This window comes from Myotis davidii, unplaced genomic scaffold, assembly GCF_000327345.1.
Source record: "Myotis davidii unplaced genomic scaffold, ASM32734v1 scaffold498, whole genome shotgun sequence".
NCBI classification, from domain to species: Eukaryota; Metazoa; Chordata; class Mammalia; order Chiroptera; family Vespertilionidae; genus Myotis; species Myotis davidii.
Genome location: NW_006289738.1, coordinates 92,410 through 117,109, shown reverse-complemented (window position 1 = coordinate 117,109; position 24,700 = coordinate 92,410). Strand labels below are relative to the sequence as shown.

General features: G+C 42.5%; 1 protein-coding gene across 4 annotated transcripts in view; it reads right to left on the bottom strand.

The window, feature by feature from the left end:
• The window catches only part of SEPT6 (septin 6), a 73,436-nt gene that overhangs the window by 34,174 nt on the left and 14,562 nt on the right, over nt 1-24,700 (bottom strand). For 3 of the 4 annotated variants that reach the window (XM_006762324.2, XM_006762325.2, XM_006762323.2), the window contains exons 1-2: nt 22,763-22,871; nt 14,835-15,030 (exon numbers count right to left, since the gene is read on the bottom strand). In XM_006762324.2, the coding sequence (XP_006762387.1) occupies nt 14,835-15,030; nt 22,763-22,772 (206 nt within the window). In that variant the 5' untranslated portion in view covers nt 22,773-22,871. Of the gene's footprint in view, nt 1-14,834; nt 15,031-22,762; nt 22,878-24,700 lie in introns of those variants that run through there. The other variant, XM_006762327.2, reaches the window with a different exon arrangement.

The window sequence follows — 24,700 nt, the reverse complement described above, 5'->3', positions numbered from 1 at the left end:
CTCTTTCTGCTCTACCTAGGTCAGCTTCACTTCAGCCCTCACTCTGTTCTCATCTCCCTGTCTCTGCTGTCTCTCCATTTGGGGCTAGAAGAGCTGGGGCAGTGAGTCTGCAGATACCACTGCCAGAAGGGAATCTGATCAAAGGAGGAGTGGGGCCTAGGCAGCACCTCCTACCTGCAGCAGCCCCAAACCTGAGCCTTTTTGAAAGATTCCCCCTTTTAGAAAAGGGAAAACAGCTTTATAAAAAAGAATCACTGCCCTGACCGGTTTGGCTCAGTGGATAGAGCGTCGGCCTGCGGAGTGAAAGGTCCCAGGTTCGACTCCAGTCAAGGACATGTGCCTTGGTTGCGGGCACATTCCCAGTGGGAGATGTGCAGGAGGCAGCTATCGATGTTTCTCTCTCATCGATGTTTCTAACTCTCTATCCCTCTACCTTCCTCTCTGTAAAAAATCAATAGAATATATATATTTTTAAAAAGAATCACAGCTCTAGCTGGTGTGGCTCAGTGGATAGAGCATCAGCCTGCAGACTGATGGGTCCTGGGTTTGATTCTGGTCAAAGGCACATGCCTCAGTTGTGGGTTTGATCCCCAATAGGGGGTGTGCAGGAGGCAACCAATCAGTGATTCTCATCATTGATGTTTCTCTCTCTCTCTCCCTCTCCCTCTCTGAAATCAATAAACACACATTTTTAAAAAAATAATTACAGAATCCTAGATTCTAGGAGCTACATACAGAGGAGAGATCCAGGTGCAGGTTACCTCTAGAGCCCCAGAAAAAAATCTAAAAATATAGTCCTTTCTTCCTTTGATCCCTCTGAGCCAAACATTGTTCTGAAGAGTAATAGCATCAAAGAATCTTTTGTTTGCAGAGAACCTTAGAAGGTTCCTGAAGAATTAGGAATGAGAATGCAGGGTGCATCCCTTAGACTCATCTAATTAAATTTTGGATGATCGGCTGGTTTGAATGATCTAATCATGGCACTGCTTCATTTTTTTTTGTCCATTACATAACTTTTTTACTTCAGTATTTTACTCTACAAAAGAGATCAAAGGAGGAAAGAAAAGTGTGCATTTTTAGCTTTCCTCCCCTGAATCTCTGGTGATGCTCTGGGCCTATCTTGCTGCTGCTGCCTCTGGCTCTTAGGATCTCTGAAGGGGTATATGAATCAGACCAGCCAAACTAGCCAATCAACCAAGAAGATTTGGTTCAGTCTAATCCTAAATAGGTGATTCATCTTTGTCTCATCAGTGTTCAGTATGGAATCTGAGATAGTGGCTCTGCCCCCATTCCCAACAGCTCATCTTCCCATGGTAGTCATCTCTCCCACCCCACTCTGTTGTGCTCACTGGACTTCAAAACACGGTAAACAAGATCCTATACTCTCATAGCAACCTCTTCACAAAATGCTTCCTTCCTGTGATACCTGTCTCCTCTTCAAGCAAGTTGTTTCTCTCATATCCTTCTCAACTAGAAACTGCTACTTCTTTTACACCCAAGTTCCATGGGTGTGAGGGGTAGAGGGAGCGTTCTTCTAGCTAGTCATTCCCTGACTTACTATGATTTCTTCCGTCTCCTACAAAACCCAGCTCTAACATACTCTACCCCTCTTCATCACTACTGTTTATCTTTTACATTTTAGGGTAGGAGTTCTTCAACTGGCGTCTACAAACCTCTAAGGGGTCTGTGGGTAGAATTCATAGTGTCCATGAATTTGGACAGGACAAAAACACATCTTTTTCACTAAATTTTAACTAAAGTTTAGCATTCTCTTTAGGTACAAATGTTGGTAACACTCTACTGTAATTTTAGCACCACCCAGGATTTCATAACAAATAGAAATCACTGATATTTTTGTTTCCTATTATAGTTCAGCAAATATCTCAAAACAACATTTATACTCATCAAACTTCTAAGTTATGATACTTATTAGACCTGCCTATAGATATTGTTATTTCAGGAATTAAAAGAAGTACATGAATTGTTAAATCACAATTTAAAAATATTTCAGTATTAACTATATTTTAGTATAATTGGTGTATTTTAGGCATTTAAAAATGTTATTTTGAAAATGAGCCCATAAGTCTCACTAAAGAGTTCTAAGGCACAAAGCAATCCCTGCTCTAGATAGTTCTTCTTATTTATTTCAGTTAGTGACATGCATTATAAAGACAATAAAATAGGATAATTGGATAAAAGGTGACTCAGGGTTCAGCTACTTTAAACATAGTGACTAGGCTTCTCTAAGGATGTGACCTTTGAGCTGCAAAGATGAGAATGAGAGAGCCAAGGAGAATCTGGGAGAGGAGCATTTCAGGAAGAGAAATAACAAATGTAATGCTCCTGAGGTAAGTCTGAATAATAGGAAGAAGGCAAGGGAGCTGGATGTTAGTTAACAGAAGAAGAAGAAGAAACTATTCACAACAGCCAAAAGGTGAAAACAGCCCAAATGTCCATCAGTTAATGGCTGAATAAACAAAATGTGGCATATCCATACAATGGACTATTAGCCATTTAAAGGAAGAAAGAAGGTTCTGATACACGTAGCCACATGAATGAACTTGAAAATACCATGATCAGTGTAAGAAGCCAGTCACAAAAGGACAAATATTGTATGATTCCACTTATCTGAGTCCTAGAGTACTCAAATTCATAGAAACAAAAAATAGAATAGTAGTTACCAGTGGCTGAAGGGGAAGGAAGTAGGGAGTGTTATTTAATGAATTTCCTTTTGGGTTGATGAGAATATTTTGGAACTAGGTAGAGGTTGGTGGTTGCATAATATTGTGAATGTATTAAATGCCGCTTAATTGTTCACTTTAAAATAGTTAATTTTATATTATGTGAATTTTACCTTAATAGAAACAAGAATAATAAGAGATAAAGCAAGTAAAGCAGCAGGGAACAGGTCACATAGGGTCTTGTGGGTTAGGTATAGTAAGGTTTTTGTGGGGGTTTTTTCTGTGAATGGGGTCTTTTGTTTCATAATGTTTTCAAATTGGTTCTTGTTGGTTGATCAAAAGTCTGTGACTTGAACTAAATTACAGAGCAACCATCATTCAGAACCACCTGAAATCTAGCTGAATGGAAGTCCTACAACTAGAGAATTAAAGAAGAAAACACATTGAAACTGGTAGGAGGGGCAGAGGGGTGAAACTGGTTGGGATGTGCAGGAGGAGGCTGATCGATGTTTCTCTCTCATCGATGTTTCTGACTATCTCTCTCCCTTCCTCTCTGTAAAATATCAATAAAATATATTAAAAAAAAAAAAGAAATCTCCAGAAAAAGAATTAAATGAAATGGAAGCAAGCAAACTACTAGATACAGAGTTCAAAACAATGGTTATATGGATGCTCGAGGAACTTAAGGGGAGTTTCAAGGGACTTAGTGAGACTTTCAAGGAAATTAGTGAGAACATCAAAGACATGAAAAGGGACTAGTCAGAAATGAAAAATACACTAACTGAAATGAAGAATAATTTACAGGGAATCAATAGTAGGGTAGAGGACACTGAGAATCAAATCAGCGATTTGGAATTGAGGAAGCAAAAAACACCCAATCAGAAGAGCAAAAAGAAAAAAGAATCCAAAAATATGAAGATAGTGTAAGGAGCCCCTAGGACAACTTCAAGTGCACCAATATTCGCCTCATGCTTGAAGGAGAAGAAAAGGAGCAAAAAATTGAAAACCCATTTGAAGAAATAATGATAGAAAACTTACCCTACTTGGTTAAAAAGGGAGTGGCAAGAAATATTCAAAGTGATGAATAGAAAGAACCTACAACCAAGATTACTCTACCAAGCAAAGCTATCATTCAGAATTGAAGGTCAGATAAAGAGCTTCATAGACAAGTAAACACTAAAGGAGGTCATCACCACCAAACCAGTATTATATGAAATGCTGAAGGGTATTCTCTAAGAAGAAGAAGAAAAAGATTAAAAAAAATACTAACAATAAAATGGCAATAAATACATACCTATCAACAATTGAATCTAAAATAAACGAATAAGGAATCTTATGAACAAAATAAACAGATGAATAAAATAGAGCCTGAGGTGTGGAAACATGGAACAAATGAATCCCAGAGGAAAGGGGGGTGGGCAGGAAGAGATTAACCAAAGATCTTATATGCATATGTGCATTACCCATGGACACAGACAATAGGGAAGGGATACCTGGTGAAGGCCTGGGGCAGGGCAGGATCTGGGTAGAGGAGGGCAATGAAAAAAGGAGGACATCTGTAATACTCTCAACAATAAAGATAAAAAATTATAGCAGCACAAAAAAGTCTATGGCTTTCTGCATGTTTATTTTAAAATTGGATACCTTAATGAACAACTATTCATTAGAATTGTTTTCCAGTTGATTACTTTGGGTTTGCTAGACAGACATATTATAGAAAAATAATAATTTTATCTCTCAGTGAACACTTCAATTTTCATCTTTCTTGATAATGTTGACGTCCCTTCTTTTTAAAAAATATTTCTTTTTAAAAAATATATTTTATTGATTTCAGAGAGGGAGAGGGAGAGAGAAATAGAATTATCAATGATGAGAGAGAATCATTGGTCAGCTGCCTCCTACATGCCCCCTACTGGGGATCAAGCCTACAACTCAGGCATGTGCCCTTGACCGGAACTGAACTCGGGACCCTTCAGTCTACAGGCTGATGCCTATCCACTGAGCCAAACCAGCCAGGGCACCAGTCCCTTCTTGAAACACTGTCCTCTGGCTTCACTGCTGCTATTATATCCTACCTCTATAACTCTTACTTTCTCACTTACCCTACCTTGTCCTGTTTCTAAGCTTAGTCCTGGGCCACTTCTGTTGTCCTTCTACACATTACATGCATATTATCCCTGAGTGGTCTCACTTACTCCCATGGTCTCGCTTATCATTGTCTTCCTATTACATTTCCTAGACACCTGGACATCATCCTAGTATCCCTCCTCCCCCATGTGTCAGTTCTCTGCCAACACAGCCACCAGAGGCTTCCTGCTGGGAACCTGTAAGACCAGGTCACAGACACTGTACTTGAACACCGCCATCTTAGACAAAAAGCCAAGTTACCACAAGGTCAGGACTTCTAGAACAATGCCAAAAGTGACAACAGCTAATTCACTCTATTACCATCCTTCCAGTCACCTCTTCTTCCTTCTGCACGCATCCCTCTATGGGCTCATCCTCCTGTAGCTCTCTTCTTTCAAAAACATTTCCACTGTGCCCTCTGAAATCCCTGTACCATGATAAAACAAAATTGCCTACATTTTTGCCATTCAGAGTACAAGGGTGTGGTTCTTGGACCAGTAGCATTAGTATCATCTGAGAGCTTGTTAAAAATGCAAAATCTCCAGTACCCAACACAGACCTACAAGATCAGAATTTGCATTTTATTAAACACCTCCAAGGCTTGCATACAACATTAAAGTCTGAGAAGTGCTGGCCTATATCATCTGCCTCTTTCTAGAACTTGCCTACCTTTTTTTTCCCTTAATGGAAACCTCATTCTTCCCTGGGGACACCACAACCCTGAGGACACTGATACCTGGAAGCCCTCTTCAGTGCATCCCATTCTCCCACAATTGGGGTCACTAGGGTGGGTATTCACGGGGATCCTCAGAGTCACTTTTAGACTGTTACTCCTCTACCTCAGTATAAAGCCCTCTCTTCATTTGAGACCTCTTCCATCTTCTTCTGGTAGCACCTGACCCACAGTGTTTCTCCCCATTCTGGGTGACTACAATGTGCTTTAGATCACCCACCAACCTTCAACCTCTTAATTCCTTGATTGTCTCAACTTCACAACCTTTCGCTCCTTCTACTTCAGCCACCTACACACCTTACCACTAGCCATATCAGTTTCACCCAAGACATACCAGCACTCTCTCTAATACCCCACTATCTGACCACCTCATATTTTTCCAGCTCTCTTTTGCTTTCAATCCTCTTAAACCTGATATTTCACTCCATAGAGTCCTCTGGTACCTTGACCTCTCCTTTATCTCACAAGATATCAGCCTCTTCCTGGCCTCATCATTTTTTCTTGGCCCAGGATCAACCTCATAATTGATTAACTGAACCACTTTTTTTTTTTAACCAACAACCTTATTTCCATTGTACCCCGCCTTCTATCCTACTTCCCTAGCAAAGCTGCTGTGCTGAACAAATTTTAGTATCTGCTCTCTCTGCTCCTACACCACTGCCGCTGAAGTTGGCTAGAAGCAATCACAAAACTGTAGGTCTTGGCACCACTACAAATTCATGGCCTCCAACCTCTCATGGGCCTTTAGAGCAACATGACAATCCATTTACTCAGCTTTCATTGGCTCCCTTCCCATTGCCTTCGTGGACCATTCCAAATTTTTACTACTTTCCTCAAGCTCCAAAACATATTAATAACCCCTTCACTCTCACAAGATGGTCTTACCTCCTGTTTTACCAATAAAATTGAGGCCATCAGGCTCACATTAGCCCAGTTTCCTGCCTCACTCCCTCTCCTCTAAAAATGAATCAACTCTTCCTGGTTTCTCTTTAGTCTCTGAAAATGAAGGGACGCTCATCCTGTCCAAGGCCCATTACCCCTGTGCAGTTGATCTCATTCCTTTCATGCTCTTAGAACCTTATTTCATCTATAAGCTCCTCACCTCCTATTGACTCCTTCCTCTCAACTTATAAACATACTTGAGTCTTCTCTCATCTCCAAAAAAAAAATTCCCTCAACCTAATTCTCCTCAACCACACATTTCTCTCCATCTACTCCTCTGTCTGTGTTTTCCTTTAACAGTCAAGTTTGTTTTCTGCTCCTATCATAGGGCCTGGACTACAATAGGTGCTCAATAAATATTTAATGGGTGGATGGAAATGTTTTTTAAATAACAATCTATTCTTTTTTATTTTTTTCTTGATTTGAAAAAGAGAAAGGGGGAGAGAGACAGAGAGAAAGACAGAGATAAGGACAGAGACATTGATGTGTTGCTCCACTTATTTACACATTCATTGGTGTTTCTTTTTTTTTTTATAACAAGGTGGTTTTTTAAAAAAATATATTTTACTGATTTTTTACAGAGAGGAAGGGAGAGGGATAGAGAGCTAGAAACATCGATGAGAGAGAAACATCCATTAGCTGCCTCCTGCACACCCCCCAATGGGGATGTGCCTGCAACTAAGGTATATGCTCTTGACCGGAATCGAACCTGGGACCTTTCAGTCTGCAGGCCGACGCTCTATCCACTGAGCCAAACCAGTTAGGGCTGGTGTTTCTTTTATATGTCCTGACTAGGGTTGAACCCAAAACCCTGGTGTATTAGGATGATCCTCTAACCAACTGAGCTACCTGGCCAGGGCTTAATCTATTCTTTTTAAAAATTTACTTTTCATTCACTGCTGAACACATTAGAGACATTTTCTACCCTCATTGGCATCCTAGTTAACACATTAATTGAATACTTTTGGTTTTGAATGATGGAAATTTAGAAGTATTGTCTTTAGTGCTTTATTTTTCCCATCAATGTATATATCATCCATTCATCAAATATATACTGAATACTCACTACATGCTGGTTGGCTAACTTGTATTCATTCTACAAAATGTCAAGATGTAGTTCAGCCATTTCTGATCACATCCTCTCCCCTCAGCAACCTCAACCCTACACTCCACCAGGCTTGGCCAATTGCTACTCTTCCTATTCCTACAGCCCCCTTCCACATGCTTCTGTTATTATATTTAACATATTATGTAGAATTCGTATATGTATTTGTCCCCTCCTCTAAACTGCAAGTTCCTTAACTAAAGACTGCCTTATTTCTTGGTAACCCTGGCACTTGACACTGTACCTGTCACACAGTTGACATTTAGTATTTTACAAAGTGAACCAGATCCCCCACCTCAATTTGGTTACTAAGTCTTGTGGACTCTTTCTCTCACATCTGCCCCCTCCTTTCTATTCTCAAAGCTTTTGCTCCTGTACAAGCCCCCATCATCTCGCCCATCCCGACCTTGTCTTCCCCTAGACATTGTTTTATCTTTTTTTTCCAGGTCAAAAAAGCTTAAACGAGTAGTCTACACCCACTTTATCTAATTCCTTTTTTAAAACTTCATTCTTTTTTATTTATTTTTTTGTTACTTTCCATCTTTTTTATTTTCTTTATTGATTAAGGAATTACATATGTGTCCTTATCCCCCTATTGCCCCCTCTCCCCACTTATCCTCTCTCTGTAATCAACTTTTTCAACTCTGCCAGAAATGTGGCAGCGGCTTCTTCATAGGCAGACTGCATACAAGTCCTTTGGTTGATCTCTCCCCAATACCCCCTCTTCCTTATTTTTAATGATGCAAGCAATACATGTACTTATTCTCCCCTCCTCAGAGGTATACTATTTTCAGTTTGTTGATGATCCTTGCAAACTTTTTTTATCCGTTTACATACATACAGAGAGAGAGAGAGAGAGAGAGAGAGAGAGAGAGAGAGGTGGAGAGAATGTTTGCTGTTGTGTTGGGAAAGGGCAGACTTACACAAATGACATCATGATCATATCATCCTGCAACTTCTTTTCTTCACTTAACAATATGCTCACATTTTGGGGCATATAGATCTACCTCCTTCTTTTCAACTGCCAAATACAAGTCCATGGTATGGTTGTATCATAATTTATTTAGTTGCTCTATTGGTGGAAATTTAGACTGTTTAAATTTTATAAATTCCATAGCAAATGTTATAGTGAATATCCTTTTTGTATGTTTTTCATGAACATGTGCAACTGTTTCCCTAGGTTATACACCTAAAAATGGAACTTCTGGATCACAAGGTATTCACATTTTACATTTTAATAGATTCTGCCAAACTTGCCCTCCAAAAAGCTGCATCAATTTACAGACCCAGCAAAATGAATGAAATTACCTGGTGTTAGTGGATATATTTTTATCTTTAATTTTTGCAAATCTGATGGTTAAAAAAATGTTCAGTGTTCCATTTTGCATTTCTCTAATCACTGGTGAAGTCAAATGAGCATTATTTCATATTTTGGTTGACCATTTGTATTTCCCTTCTGTCAATGACCGGTTTATTTCTCATTGAATTGTAGAAGCTTTTTACATTTAATTCATTTTTTGAAAAATATTTTTATTGATTTCAGAGAGGAAGGGAGAGGAGAGAGAGAGAGAAACATCAATGGTGAGAGAATAAATGACCAGTTGCCTCTTGCACACTCCACACTGGGGATGGAGCCCATTGAGCCCGCAACCCAGGCATGTGCCCTGGCTGAGAATCAAACCGAGACCTCCTCATTCACAGATCGATGCTCAACCACTGAGTCACACCAGCTGGGAGCTCTTTTATATTTTAGAAAGATCATTTGTCTGTTATATAGGTTACAAATATTTTCTCCCCGTTTGTACTTTGTTCTTACTTTTGTTTATGGTATCTTTCAATATACAAAAGGTTTTCTGGTTTCAATGGATTTACATTTGTCAGTATTTTCTTCTATAACTTTTGGATTTTGTGTATGATTAGAAAAGCCTTCTATACTCCCAAAGTTATAAAATATTCCTCTACATTTTCTTCTTATATTTTTAGAACTTGTTTTTAATCCAACTGGAATCTATTTTTGTAAATGATGTTTGTGTGGGAGGGTCTCTTCTTATTTTTTCCTAATGGATGGCCTATTTTCCCAGCGCATTTTCTTGAATAGTCAGTTCTCTCCCTGATGACTTCCTTATGCTAAATTTCCATATACACATGACTTTGATCTTGGAGTCACTTTTCTGTTCTATTACTCTTTTTTGCTATTCTGACGCTTTTACTTCCTTATCTCCCATTCAGTCACAGCAATCTAGCTTCTACCCACAATTTCCCTGGAATTATTATTCCTAAATGTGTTAATGACCTCCTTGTTACCAAACCCAATGGATATTTTTCAGTCCTTATCTTCCTGGACACCATTTATCATTTCCTCCCATATGCTACATGATATAATTCTCCCTTGGTTCTTCTACCAATAACAGTCATGATTATAACAGTATCTTCTGTTCATTAGTTACTCTGTGCCAGGCACTGTTTAAGTTTTTCATATGCCATACATGTCAACTATGCCTCACCACAACCCTTTAGGGTAGATAGTAGTATTATCATCACCCTCACTTTACAGGTGAGAAAACAGGCATAGAGAATTTGTGTCTTATGGTAGTGTAAGCCCTGACAGTTCTCTTTTTCTCTTTTGTAATACAAAAGTGCCTGACTTGAGCTTTGATTGCCAAGGCATCCACTTCAAAGTTGGCTATCTGAATAAACACATCACCAGCCACTTAAAGATGGAGAGCTAGGCTACCCCCACCTCTGCCTTAAACTCCTTTGTTTTAGGGATCTTGGTTGATTTCCATAACTGAGCTTTTGGACCACTAGTTTTTTTCTCTTCCCGCACTTTATTTTATTATTATTATTTTTTTAAATCCTCACCCGAAGATATTTTTCCATTGATTTTTAGAGAGAGTGGAAGAGAGAGGGAGAGACAAAGAGAAACACCGATGTGAGAGACATATCAGTTGGTTGTCTCCCGCATGCCCCCAACCAGGGCCGGCAGCCTGCAACTGAGGTAGTGCCCTTGACGGAGTAGAACTTGGGACCCTTCAGTCCGCAGGCTGACGCTCGATCCACTGAGCCAAACTGGCTAGGGCTCTTCCCCCACTTTAAATTCCTGCTCCTATGTTTTAAATTCACCAGTAAAGACTGAGCCGACAAAACCTTAGCCCCAAACCCTCAACCTCAATCAAAACAGAATCCCAGGCCCATGTGCTCCCTCTCTTTCTCACAGTGTGGCCAGTATGCCCTGTGCTTTCCAGGACCTGTGAGTAATAAACCTCCCACACACACACACCCAAAGTTTCCCAGTGGTTAATGCAGAGGGTGTCTTCCAATCACAATAAGAATCACTTGCCGAACCGGTTTGGCTCAGTGGATAGAGCGCCGGCCTTCGGACTCAAGGGTCCCAGGTTCGATTCCGGTTAAGGGCATGTACCTTGGTTGCGGGCACGTCCCCACTGGGGGCGTGCAGGAGGCAGCTGATCGATCTCTCTCATCGATGTTTCTAACTCTCTATCCCTCTCCCTTCTTCTCTGTAAAAAATCAATAAAATATATTTAAAAAAAATAAAAAGAATCACTAGGGCCTATCTGGCCACAACACCACTGGAGCTGAGGCTGGCACAAAACACTTGTCCAAAATCCCTGGGCTAATTAGTGGCAAAATGAGATTTGAACCCAGGTCTGTCTGAGACCAAAGCCTAAATTCCTAAGCCTATGCCCCTCTCCAGCCAGTCCTTCTGTCTCCCTCTTGGGTTCCTTTTGCTCCAGAATCTTTTCAATGGTGACTTTTTCCAGGAAAAATAAATGATGGCATTCATCACTGTCCCTCTGTTTATCCATGCACCCTGAGTAAAGCAGGCATTCTGATGCTCTGTTTCCATGTAGTTGCACTGACATCTCTATACCCAAATGGCCCTATCTACATGGAGAAAACATTGGGGTTTTTAAATTATAAATCCCTGGAGTTTACTCTACCTCTGCTCTCCAGCCATTTCAGGGAGGCTTTTCATTTCTAATTTAAAAATATATTTTTAAAAATATATTTTTATTGATTTCAGAGAGAGAGAGAGAGAGAGAGAGAGAGAGAGAAGCATCAATGGTAAGAGAGAATCATTGATTGGCTGCCTCCTGCACGCCCACACTGGGGATAGAGTCCCCAACCTGGGAATGTGCCCTGACCGGGAATGAAACGGTGACGTCCTGGTTCCTAGGTTGATGCTGAATCACTGAGCCATGCCAGCCAGGGTCGTTTCTACTTATTTTAGTTTCTACTGCAGGAGTCCCCCCTTATCCATAGGGAATACGTTCCAAAACTCCCAGTGGATGCCTGAAACCACAGATAGTACTGAACCCTATGTATACTGTGTTTTCTTCTCTACATACATACCTGTGATAAAGTGTAATTTATAAATCAGGCACAGTAAAAGATTAACAACAGTAACTAATAACAGAACAATTATTACAATATACTGAAATAAAAGTTTTGTGAAAGTGATGTCCTCTCTCTCAAAATATCTTACTGTACTGTATATACTATACTCACCTTTTCACTTAAAGGAAGCACTTTACAGCTTCTCTTTGGCATATCCAAATTGCCAGCATCACTACTCTTGCGCTTTGGGGCCATTATTAAGTAAAATAAGGATTACTTGAACACAAGCACTGCAATACTGAGAGTCCATTTGATCACTGAGATGGCTACTAAGTGACTAATAGGAGGGTAGCATAGACAGCTACCCTGAACAAAGGGATGATGTCATCATGGGCAGGAGGGAGTGGAATGATGCAAGATTCCACCATACTACTCTGATAGTGTGCAATTTAAAACGTATGAATTGTTTATTTCTGGAATTTTCTATTTAATATTTTCAAATCATGGTTGACTGCAGGCAGCTGAAACCGCAGAAAATGAAGCCACAGATCAGGGGGACCACCGTATTCGATTTTGTATAAGTATGTATCATATTTATGATCAGGAAATACAATTAAGATGATACAAATATAATGGGAGTAGATTAGCCTCTAAGGTGTATCAGTTCAGTCCTCCCAAACCAGCATCAAGGCGTTTTCCAATGTTAGATCTGCTGAATGTATGTTACTGAGAACTGAAAGAAATTTAGCCAAGAACTTGAGCGATGTGCAGCTGAGATTAAGCATTCATATTGTGACCTGAATATCCCCGTTCCAGAGCGTCTAATTCATTCTCAACCAAATAAGATTAGCACAAAAAACAAGCCTATAAAAAGCAGAGATGTCCTTTGTTTAGAACTTTAAATGGAAAACAGAAAGCAGTTCAATTTTTAAGAAACTAAATATATTTATTCAGTCCAGCCAGTGTAGCTCAGTGGTTGAGCATCGACCTATGAACCAGGAGGTCACGATTCGATTCCCTGTAAGGGCACAAGCCTGGGTTGTGGGCTCGATCCCCAGTGTGGGGCGTGCAGGAGGCAGCCAATCAATGAGTCTCTCTTACCATTGATGTTTCTATCTCTCCCTCTCCCTTCCTATCTGGAATCAATAAACATATATTCATTGTAAGGAAATAAGAAGGGCTGTTGTAACTTGAAGGAAGAAATAGAAGAATTTGGGATTCAGTTCATCTAAGAAGCAATAGAATCCTGAAAGAATGAACAGAGACTGCTCAAAATGATAAATGGCCTTGTCTGGGATGAGCACATGTGATAACCATGTAACTTTCAGTTAAATGCAGATGGTGCCTGACCCCCATTCCTGGCTCTAGCCCACATCACATCCTCATCTCTGAGCTCTCCCTACCCCTCGTTCACACACCATTAGAAATACCTCAGACCTCCTCCTATCTCTCTGCTTATTCCTGAACTGTCTCTTTTAGGATGTCTTTTCCTCCATCTGCTCACTTAACAGCCTAAGGTTTTCATCTTTAGCCTAGTGTTCATCTCGCTCAACTCTGATCCCTAAGTGATCTTACATGCGTCTGCAGTTAAAATCTCTATTTCCAGTCTAGACCCTTTCCTGACCTCTAACCCTGTATATTCAGCTGCATACCACTGAAGGTCATCAAGTGTCTTCATGGTCCACAGACAACTCAAACTCAACATGTCTAAAACAGAAGTGAGTCCTTTAAAAGCGTATCCTCTCACTGAATTCTGCCACCATTTGTCTACTCTTCAAAGCCGGAAATCTGTCCCCTCATCCTATCTCAGCACCTGATATAACTCTGGCCTAGTGCAATTGGGCCAGTAATCTCCTAATTAATCTTCCTACTCTCCAGTTTATCTCAAAGTACCTTCTTCAAAGGCCAATCAGATGACATCATTCTATTCTAAAAACCATTCAATGGCTCCACATAGGCAGTTCTATAAATCCCTCTAGGACTTGGCACCTGCTAGTCTTCAGGATCATCTCCTTTACTTTTCCCAGCTTATCCCAGCACTAGCTCAGGGGCAGACTCGGGTTGGTTTGTTTGTTGTGGAGTCTTAAGCTTATATGATTTGAAGGGCCCTCCAAGAAAGATAATATAATATTATGACTAAAAATTAGTTACATGGCCTTGAAAGGGGACTGTGTAAGTGAGGGCCCTGAAGCTTAAGTTTCATTAACTTCACAGTAGCTCTGCCTCTGGTCTGGCAAAGAGAGCAAGCTTCAGTTCCCTAGAATATACCATAATCTTCTACATCTCTGCCTTTGTACAAGCAGTTACCCTTGCCTGGAATGCCCTTCCCTCCCTGCCCTTATCCGTCTGGCAAAACAATTCATTCTTCAAGGGTCAGCACAGGGACACCTCCTATGTGAAGGCTTCCCTGACCTCCCCACATGGAATTGACTGTTCTCTCCTTTGGGTTCTCATTGTAATTTGTCCTTTACCTCCTTGTACCCTGTTCTTTACAGAGCATATCACTCAACTGAATTGATTTGTTTAAAACCAGCCTTCCCCGTGAGTGCCTCAAGGGCAAAGACAAGGTCATTCCTTTTCAGATTGTCAGAGCACAGAAGTACCTGACACAAGATGGGAGCTCAGTAAATGTCTGCTGAATGGAATGGAGACCTCACCCATGCATACTAGAAAGACACCCTTCTTTTGGCAAAATGTGTAGAGTAGAAAAGTTGCTGTACACAGGGACCCTGGGTGGAGGTGGCACTTATGAGGGATCTGCTGCCTGCCTATACCATTCTGAGAAGAGATCTAGGCTGGACCATCACATCTGTGGTCTCTCAAGACCGTTGTGGTGAGCTATTTCCCATGGCCTCCCACCAGCCTCCCACCCCGCCCCCGTCCTTACCTGTCCTCCTTGTTGATCTGGTCCCCAAAGCCCACCGTGCTAACAATTGTGAGCTTTAGCCCCACGTGGCTCTCCTGGAGGTCATAGGTATTGGAGCGAAGCTGGACACCTGGCTGTGTGTGGGTGGCTGGCTCCCCCTCGAACTTAGTGTTGAACAGGGTGTCCATGAGGGTGGACTTGCCCAAACCTGTCTCTCCTGAAAAGCAAAAGGATAAATTATGGTCCATTCACATAGTGACTGTGAAGCCATTCCACATCATGTTTTGGATGCATATTCATTGACATGGGAAAGTGTGCATGATAAGACACTAAGTGGACTGTTTGATCTCAATTAAGTGAAAAAAACTGAAAGGAACTGCATCAACCTATTAGCAGTAGTCATCTCCGGATATTGCAATTGGAGTAATTTTCCTTTTATTCCTCATTTTTTTTGTTATGCGAAAATTGAGTACATATTGTGTTATAGTTAGAAAAAGAAACTGTTCTAGGCAATGATGGAGAGGTAGAGTTATGCCTAGAAAAAGACTGGAAGGAAATACAATATATTCTTTTTTATTTTTTTTTAAATATTTTATTGATTTTTTACAGAGAGGAAGGGAGAGAGACAGAGAGTTAGAAACATCGATGGGAGAGAAACATCGATCAGCCGCCTCCTGCACATCTCCTACTGGGGATGTGCCCGCAACCCAGATACATGCCCTTGACCGGAATTGAACCTGGGACCCTTCAGTCCGCAGGCCGACGCTCTATCCACTGAGCCAAACCGGTTTCGGCAATACAATATATTCTTACCAATGGGTATGTGTGAGTGGTGGAGTTATATGTGGTTTTCATTTCTTTCTTTATGCTTTTCTCTACTTTCCAAACTTTCTGTGAGGAACACGTATAGCTTTAGTAATAAAAATTAAAAGCTTATTTTAAATTTTAAAAGAAAGGTACAGCAGTCTCTCATCAAATAAATATCCCCTCAGTCCCCATGTCACCTCCCTGCCAGGACCAGAGTGCTCTGCCAATGATGCCCGAATGAATGTGTGTCCCAGTGGGGAGACTGTGCGGCCTTCGGCTTCTCCTCCCAGGGGGTTGAGCAGGTTTGGGAGGCTATTTCTGGAAGACCTAAGGAACTCAAGCCACTGCCATAAGCCAAGGAGTGTTCAGGGAATGAGACATTGGAGGGAAGCTGGTGGCATGGGACTTAGGCCAGATGTTAAGCCACAACCTGGGCTGGGTATTACAGCTGTTTACAGTCTCTTTGAATCCAGACTGTTTTGGGGTCCCTGCCCCAAGCAATTCAGGAATACAAGATTCAGTAGTTAATTACCTTGGATTGCCTTTGACTACCTAGACTACCCTGCCATTCTGCTATCATCACCCCTCTTCTTCCCTCTCCCTCCCAACCGCTGAGATGTGAGCGTTGACTGTCTTTATAGTCAAGAGCGGGTTTATACTGTGCAAATCCTGACCTGGCAAATTCCCCCTGTGACTGACAGCACATATTAGTACCTGCAAGGCAGTCCAGGGATAGGGTTAGGGCTGCCTAATTGCAAATGGTCCATCTCCCCTCCACCCTCTGGGTGAATCTAGCTTTGGATCTTCCATGCCTCTTTTCTCCCAACTATGAATGCAAGAGGTGCTTTTTAAAATATCTGTTGATGAGAGCTTCTGTGTGTGGAGAGGAGAGAGAGAGAAAGAGAGAGAGAGAGAGAGAGAGAGAGAGAGAACAAGGAGAACATTCAATTCAGCCAGCTACCCGGCCCCCCAGCCCAATTCCATAGCCAGGCCTGACTAATGGAGTTGATTGTCAGGGTGCAGGAAAATGGTTCCTCACACAGATCATATTTCCACCCAGGGCCTGCTATACCTATTAGCAGCAAAGATTCTCCCAGAAGAGGCCCCTCTGTTCCTCCCCAAAGAAACAGGAAGCATTTGGGTCCCAAGAAAAATGTGGTGAGGTGAGGCCTTTGCAATGGGAGGTGACAGACTTGGCCAAGCAATGGAATGTATCACCCCCTCCCCGCCCAAGGGTGGGGAGCAGCTAACTGCAAATGGGGCCAGCACCTCTGAGGTGGAAACACAGGGTGGCTCCCACACCCTAACTTGCCTTCCCTCTGGGCACTGAGGTTCAAGCTACATTTTAGCCTGGCTTTGTACATTCCCATCTCCACCCCCTCTTCTGTTCCGTGAGCTCTTTGTTGAATGCCTGGCAACAACTAGAGTGGTGGGTCCTGCCTCCCCAACACCCAGAGCTGGCTCCCTGGCTCTCTGATCCAAAGGGTTCTCAGAGAGCAGGCAAGAGGACAGCTTCCTGTACTCCAGAGAGTGCCTAGCTCAGCTCACACAGGCCTCAGGACCAGGACTACAGGGTGAGGGGCCCACCCTGTTTGCACAGCTGAAGAAATAGAGGCCTGCAGGCAGGGCAGGGCAGCAGGGAGTGGCAGCAGGGAAAATGACCACCCGAATGCCTGCCAGCACAAAAAGGCTGTGGAAACTGTATGCCCAAGGACGAATGTCTGGAAGAAAAGAACCCATGGGTATCTAGGGAATCGTGATAAACGCAACATGAGAAGAGGACAGAAAATCAAGTGAGCTGTCCCATGGCTATTGAGTGCCCCCATTCCAGCTTTCCCATCAATGTGGAGCCTGGGGGTGGATAGAGTAGGCCCTCTCTCTCAATAGCTGGCACAGCCTCAGCCTGAGCCTAGGAAGATGTCCCCTCCCATGCTGCCCCGGGCCCAGTATTGAGTGGGAGGAAGGGCACATGTGGCCAAATTCAGATCAGGTCAGCATATTCCACACCCCTGCAGGAAGGTGGGGCTTGGCAGTTAGATTCCAGTAGGAAACCTGAGGAGTCCCTAGGGGTCAATTTCTCTCTCCTCCTCCCTCCTCATAACCGAGCAGGGTTTAACCCTTTTAAAGTCATCACCATCAGCCAGGGGGATTTCAAGTCACTGCAGATAGTATTCTGGAAACACTAGATTTTTAAAAAAATTTAAAAACCCCACATACTATGAAATATGCTTTTTCAAACTATACTCCCTGGGATAGTCCAATGTTGACCTCTGTACGCTAAGTTAAAAACCACTGTAACAGCCCTGGCCGCTGTGGCTTCGTTGGTTGGAGCGTGTCATATACACCAATGGGTGGCAGGTTCAATTCCCAGTCAGGGCACATATCCATGTTTCAGGTTTGATCCCTGATTGAGGCAATGATTGAGGTCTCTCACATCAATGTCTCTCTCTCTCTTCCTCTCTCTAAAATTAATTTTTTAAATGTAAAAAAAAACCCTGTAGCCCTTTTCTTCATCTGCTGCTAGTATTTGTATCCTCTGGCACCTGTGCAATGAAGTCCTTGCCAGTGATGAAATGCAGAGCCCCAGCCATGTCATCACTAAATGAATGTGTGGCCTGAATGGGAGCCCTTTCCCCTCTCTGGGCCTCAGTCTCCTTCTCCATAAAACGATCAGGTTATAGTAGTAATAACAGCTATCATTTATGGAGCACTTACTATGTGCTAGGCACTGCTGTAAATATTTCGTATTTTCTTATTTTATCCCCCAAATGAGCCTATGAAGTAGATATTACTATCTGTCCTGAATTTACAGATGAGTTAACCAAGCCACTTCCTAGCGATGTGCATTTGCCCCCGTTCTCAGCCTCTCTGCACCTGACCTTCCTCATCTATATAATGTAAATGAAGTAACTGGCCCAGGGTTACAAAGTAGTAAGTGGCAGAGTCAGCATGTGAATCAAGGCAGTTTGAACTTTGAGCCCATGCTTATAACCAATATGCTCTAGTGCAGTGTTCGGCAAACTGTGGCTCGCGAGCCGCAGTTTGCCGACCACTGCTCTAGTGCATCCCATAGGCATGATATGTTGGCTCATTTGGTCATTGAGCAAATATTTACAAAGCCTCTAATAGGAGCCAGACACCGTTTTAGGGCTGGGGAATACAGCAGTGGACAAGAGAGCCCCAATCCCTGTTCACATAGAGCTCAGTCACATGGAACTAAAGTTTCTTCCAGCTCCAAATGATGGAATAAACCAAGAGAAACATCCCTGAGTTCAAAAGGGAGGAGTCCAAAAGGAAGCTCTCCAGGAACTCCAGTTGGCCAAGGGAGCCTGTGGACAGGGACAAGGTCATGCCTGGCTTTGTGACCTTGATTTTTTCTCCTTCCTGATCTGGCAGAGCAAACTGCTGTGCAGGAGCCAGCTTGCCCAGCTTCCTGCAGCTCTTCCCAAGCCCATGTGCAGTGACGACAGGTTGGCAGCAAAAAAACCCCAGCTATGGTGGGAATAATGACACAACGGAAATCGACAAATGCTGCACACCATGGCAATTTTCTCCTGAGCACAGATGGTGAAACACTGACGAGCACACCGCTGCTGGCGACTTGTCTTTCCCAATTGACCCCTGACCTTGACAGAATGCTAGCTGCCCTTCCCCTCCTCCTTTAGTGAACCTCAATCCTGCTTCTCTTGTATGCTTTTTTCCAAGTTCGACAGACTCCAGTTGTGACTGGAATCCTGAGCAGCTTCAAAGTAAATATTATCATTATGACTCTCTGTGCTCCTCGCAGGCATTACTGTTGCTGGCACATTCGGAGGGCTGAGTCGTTTTGGGGCTCTTTCCCAGCAGAACATTTGTATTGCTGTCTCTGGTGGCTCTTCTGAGGCCTCCTGCACTATATCTAGGATCATGGGATCCTAGCAATTTGCAAAGCTAAGCGACTAGTAGATATTTTTTATTAGGAGTGGAGAACATAATCAGTAATTATTATCAACCCTAGAGAAATTGTTGAGGAGGAGTTTCTTTTTGTTGTTGTTGTTGTTAATCCTCACCTGAGGTTATTTTTCCACTAATTTTTAGGGAGAGTGGAAGAGAGAGGAAAAGACAGAGAGAAACATCGATGTGAGAGAAACACATCAGTTGGTTGCCTCCTGCACAAGCCCCAACCAGGGCCGAGGCCATGGAGGAGCCTGCAACCAAGGTATGTGCCCTTGACCGGAATCAAACCCGGGACCATTTGGTCCACAGGTCGACGCTCTATCCACTGAGCAAAACTGGACAGGGCTAGGAGGAATTTTAATATGCTCACACTCATATGCTTAGCCCTCTAAAAGAATAATCATTGTAGGTGCCATTTATTGGTATTCTGACATATAAACTGGGCTCTGGATTCATAAAAATTATCTCTTCCAACCTTATTATACACACATGCACACATGTGCATGACGGTACCCACTCTGCTAGGCTTGGGCCTCTGTTCAGCAGCCCAGCACCAAGATAAATAAATACTGTGCTAAAAATACCCTGGGTCTCTGTTAATAATAGAAGCTAGTGCTACCATAATTTTACACTTAAACTGCCTTATTAGAAAAGAAAAGAAATCCTTTGGGGGAACATATTCTATGCCCAAACAGTCATTAAGGGAGTAAACCTGTCAGTTATGCACAGGCGGTAGGCAGGCGTAAAAGCATGGTCACTGAGTCCTGTAAGAGAAAAGATCACCTTCAGCAGCTAAGCTGCAAACCCTTCGCCAAGTCAGCAACAGCACCGAGCCCCATGGCTGAGCTGAGATTGCAGGCTTGGAGCCACTCTTAGCTGCTTGTGACCGTGGCCAAAATTGTGGGTTCTCTGAGCAATGACAGGGTCGCAAGCACAGTCAGAGAACAGAATGCATGAGTTGAAGGCTTTTTTGCATCAAGGATGAAGAATGAAATTAACTCAGTCCAGGCTGGTGCATTGAATGGTTGCACCTGCAGGGCTAAGAGGGGAGCTATTAGGGCAGCCATTTTATGAAACTTGACATTAGGGGAAAGAAAGAGACAGGGTGACTGCTTGGGGATGAATGTCTCCTTCCTACCCCACCCCTCTTGGAGGGTCTGTCTCAGGCAGTTAAGCAAGGCTAGCCCAGCAGGTGCACGCTGAAGCATTCACAGTTGTCCAATGCCTAGGCTGGAACTCAAGGACAGGGGTTTACTATTTCTCCCACTTGTTTGCCATGACTTTGGCTGCCTCTTCCTCTGGGCCGTTGGGGAGCCTGTGACCCACATGTCCAATTACCCCACACGTCCACCCTCAGAGAGCTATTCTTGTTTGCATGGCCTCCCTCCTGAAGCTTTACTAGCCCACCCAATTGGTTGAAAGGTTGCTTGGTGTGGGTATGTCATTTCACTTCTCATCTCCTCAACTTCAGTACAGGTCATACAAAGCTCTGGGAGGAATGCCAAGAGAATCTAGTATGTTTGTGTGGAAATTTTTAGTAATCAAATATTATGTAAAATAAGTTGGCCATCAGCCAAAGATTGGAGAGATCTGGCAGCCCTCATATTACATGTGATAGCATTTCATCTTGATGTCAATCATCGTGACTTCTATTTATGTTGTATCCTTCTCCTAATAGCAACTAATCATAACCATCAGAGAACTTCTGGCATTTGATGAATTAACAGCCTAGATCTAGACTCTAAGACCCATGATCTGAAATTTGTGAAGCACTTATTTTCATTTCATAGGTTCCAAAGCTGGTGCGTGGGGGGGAGCCATTAAGCTAGTGAGGGAGCCTAGCTGACTGCCTGCCGTCCATATTTAGAAGTGACTTTGTTGTGCTCCACTTGCCTTTGAGTGTGCAGTTATTCTCCTATAGAAAGTGATATGGAAGAGTGCTGGGGATGGAGGAGAAGAAAATGAATGACCTTGGTTAGAAAGCTTTACATTAAAGAGTAAAATATCCAATTCAAGAGTGGCTCAACACAATCCTCAACATGAATGAGTTCCCCATAAGCTCTATACAAGAATAAGAAAAGGCAATTACCAGAGGTATTTGAGTGTTTCAACCAGCATGAAAACGGACTTTATTATGGTATTATACAATTATTAAGGTTTGGAAGTAGGTCAATGAAAATATGTAGGTATGCTCTACTGCACTGTGCAGTGAAAATTATATGCTATGATTGTGTTTGCAAATTTGGGATTTTTTAAGGTCTAAGGAGAGATTCTTAAAGAATGTCAAGGAACTTTTGTTCCTCATATTTGGTTGGTGCTTGAGTTTTTAAAATGCTTTTGTGTTCTCAGGACATGTTGCTAGCAGCAGTTAGAGAAGTAGAAGGCGGGACAATGGGTCAGCTAGACGTGGGTCCTTGTCCTCGCTCTGCCACTTATTCTGTGTGGCCTCAAGTAAGTCCTTATCCTCCCAAGCTTCTGGGTCTCCATCTGTTCAATGAGGATATGAATGCTACTCACTCTGCTCACTTCACAAAGCCCTGTTAAGGACCCAAATTGCTAATGTGGGAGTGTTTGAGAAGCATAATAAGTGGATCCTGTGGGCTTAACTCATTCATTCCTTTCATAAACATTATTGAACTCTGTGTGCAGAGATTAGCATATCAGAGGTGGCTAAGATGTGGTTTTCCACATTTGAGACTACAGGTCCAGGCAGAGATATACTTAAAGGGAATAAAAGAACTTTGCACACAGCTATGTGGTCCCTGCATTTGAGTTCCGACTGTAGCAAGCATCGCAGGACTGCAGAGGAAACAGACGGACCAACCTACTACCCAGCAGCTGTATGCATCTTTCTGCAGCCATTACCTCCATTCCAATTCTGCCCTGGCTCCCATTTTCTGCAGTCAAAACAAACCTGACAGCAATAGCTGAGCCAGCAAGCTCTCTTGCAAAATTTCCACAGGGTATCACACAGCTCACTTTCCCTCAAAGTATGACCCCATATTCTGGTCTGACCAGCGGAAAATGTCATTACAGCCAGGTGTTTTAAAAAAACAAGCAGAGGATAAAAGAAGAAAGCAGGGGGAGGGACACTCTTGCAAGCAGATCAGAATGACATACTATTTAACCTAATTACCTGCAAAGCCACATCCAGCTATTAAGTATCTATATTCTGTAATAGAATTTTCTGCTGTGAAAATACTCACCCACACACATGATGTTGAAGCAGAAGCCCTGGCTGACTGACTTATTCACCAACTGGTCCGGCAAGCTGTCAAACCCCACGTGTCCAGCCAAGGGGAGAGTTCGGCAACCTTCACCCTAATTTGGAAGGGGAGGGAGGGGAGAAAATGAAAATGTGCTCACAAGCAATCTGGGCCTCACTTCTCCATCCAAATAATATATGTGTTAGGAAGTAACATCCGCCCAGGCTCCTGTCACCATAGTTCCAGGCAAAGCAAACTACAGAGGTGCTTATAAGGGGTGGTAGGGCAGGGGCAGGGGATGAGACCGCTGGCTCCAGAGGTTCACAAACTTGGTTAAATTCTCAACTGACTTACAAGCTGGATAACCTCTCAGAAACTCCATTTCCTTCTCCGTCTGTCATATGAGATAATATTACTTATCTTACAGGTGATTGGGAGACTCAAATGTGCTCACACGTGTAACAAACTTAGAACAATGCCTGATACGTGCATACATGTTCAGTAAATATTACAAAGGGATTTTAATTACTCCTCTCTCTAGGGCATTTTGGGGATCTACAATGGTGGTACCATGTAGAGATTAAGAGACTAAGCTTTCATAAAATATGGAAATAACCCGAATGCCCATCAATAAATGAGTTGATTGCCCTGACCGGTTTTGCTCAGTGGATAGAGCGTCAGCCTGTGGACTGAAAGGTCCCAGGTTCAATTCCGGTCAAGGGCATGTACCTTGTTTACGGGCACATCCCCAGTAGGAGATGTGCAGGAGGCAGCTGATCAATGTTTCCCTCTCATTGATGTTTCTAACTATCCCTCTCCGTAAAAAATCAGTAAAATATATTTTTAAAAAATAAATGAGTGGATTAAAAAAGCTGTGGTACATACACACAAAGAATACTATTCAGCCATAAAAATGAAGTCATACCTTTTGAGACAGAAAAAAACAAGTATCACCTGATCTCACTTATATGTGAAATCTAATGAACAAAATAAAGTAGAAATAGACTCATAGATACAGAGAACAGACTGACAGCTGGGTGAAAAAGGTAAAGGGATTAAACAGTACAGATTGGTAATTGTAAAATAGTTACAGAGATGTAGATTACAGCATGGGGAATATAGTCAATAATATTGTGATAACTCTGTATGGGGTCAGGTGGGTACTTGAAGCATCAGGGGGGACACTGTAAAGTACATGATTTTCTAACCACTTTGCTGAAACTAAAACAGAATAATATTGAATGTAAACTGTAATTGAAAAATGTTTTAAGTAGGGGAAAAAGAGACTAAGCTTTGAATTCAGGCAGGAGCCCCACCTCCTCCACCTTCGAAACTTGGACAAGTTACTTAACTTCTCAACGTGTCCCCATCTGTAAAATCAGGAACTAGTAGTTACTACTTCATAGGACTGGTGCGAAGATTAGATAGGATAATACTCCTAAGCACTGAGCCTGGGTTAAGCACACAGTAAGCATCTATCAACAGTAGCTGCTGTTCTGATTTCACTGGAAGGTTATCCTTCCACTCAGACATCCCAAATGACATGTGATACTATGGCACAGTGGGAGAGAGAGAGAGAGAGAGAGAGAGAGAGAGAGAGAGAGAGACCTCCTTGCTTCCTCTGGTCCCCTTGTCTCCATCAGGATCAGCCAAGCCATTTGCAGCTCTGGAAAGCAGAGGGCCTTTGCTTCTGTTAAAGGTTTTACAAAACAAGGAGAACCTCAAACTGGGGCAGGCTTCCAAGGAGCCAGCGGGGAGGACAAAAGGGGCCTGCATGTACTAAAAAAAAAAAAAATAGTGTTAACTGCCAATCCGGGCAGCAAGGGAGGGGAAAAGAGAGGAGAAAGAAAGCTGGAGACAGTTAAGCTAGACAAGAGGGGTTGGGGGCTAGGTAAGCAGTCAGAGGTTCTGTTGTATGGGGCTACACTAAGATTTCCA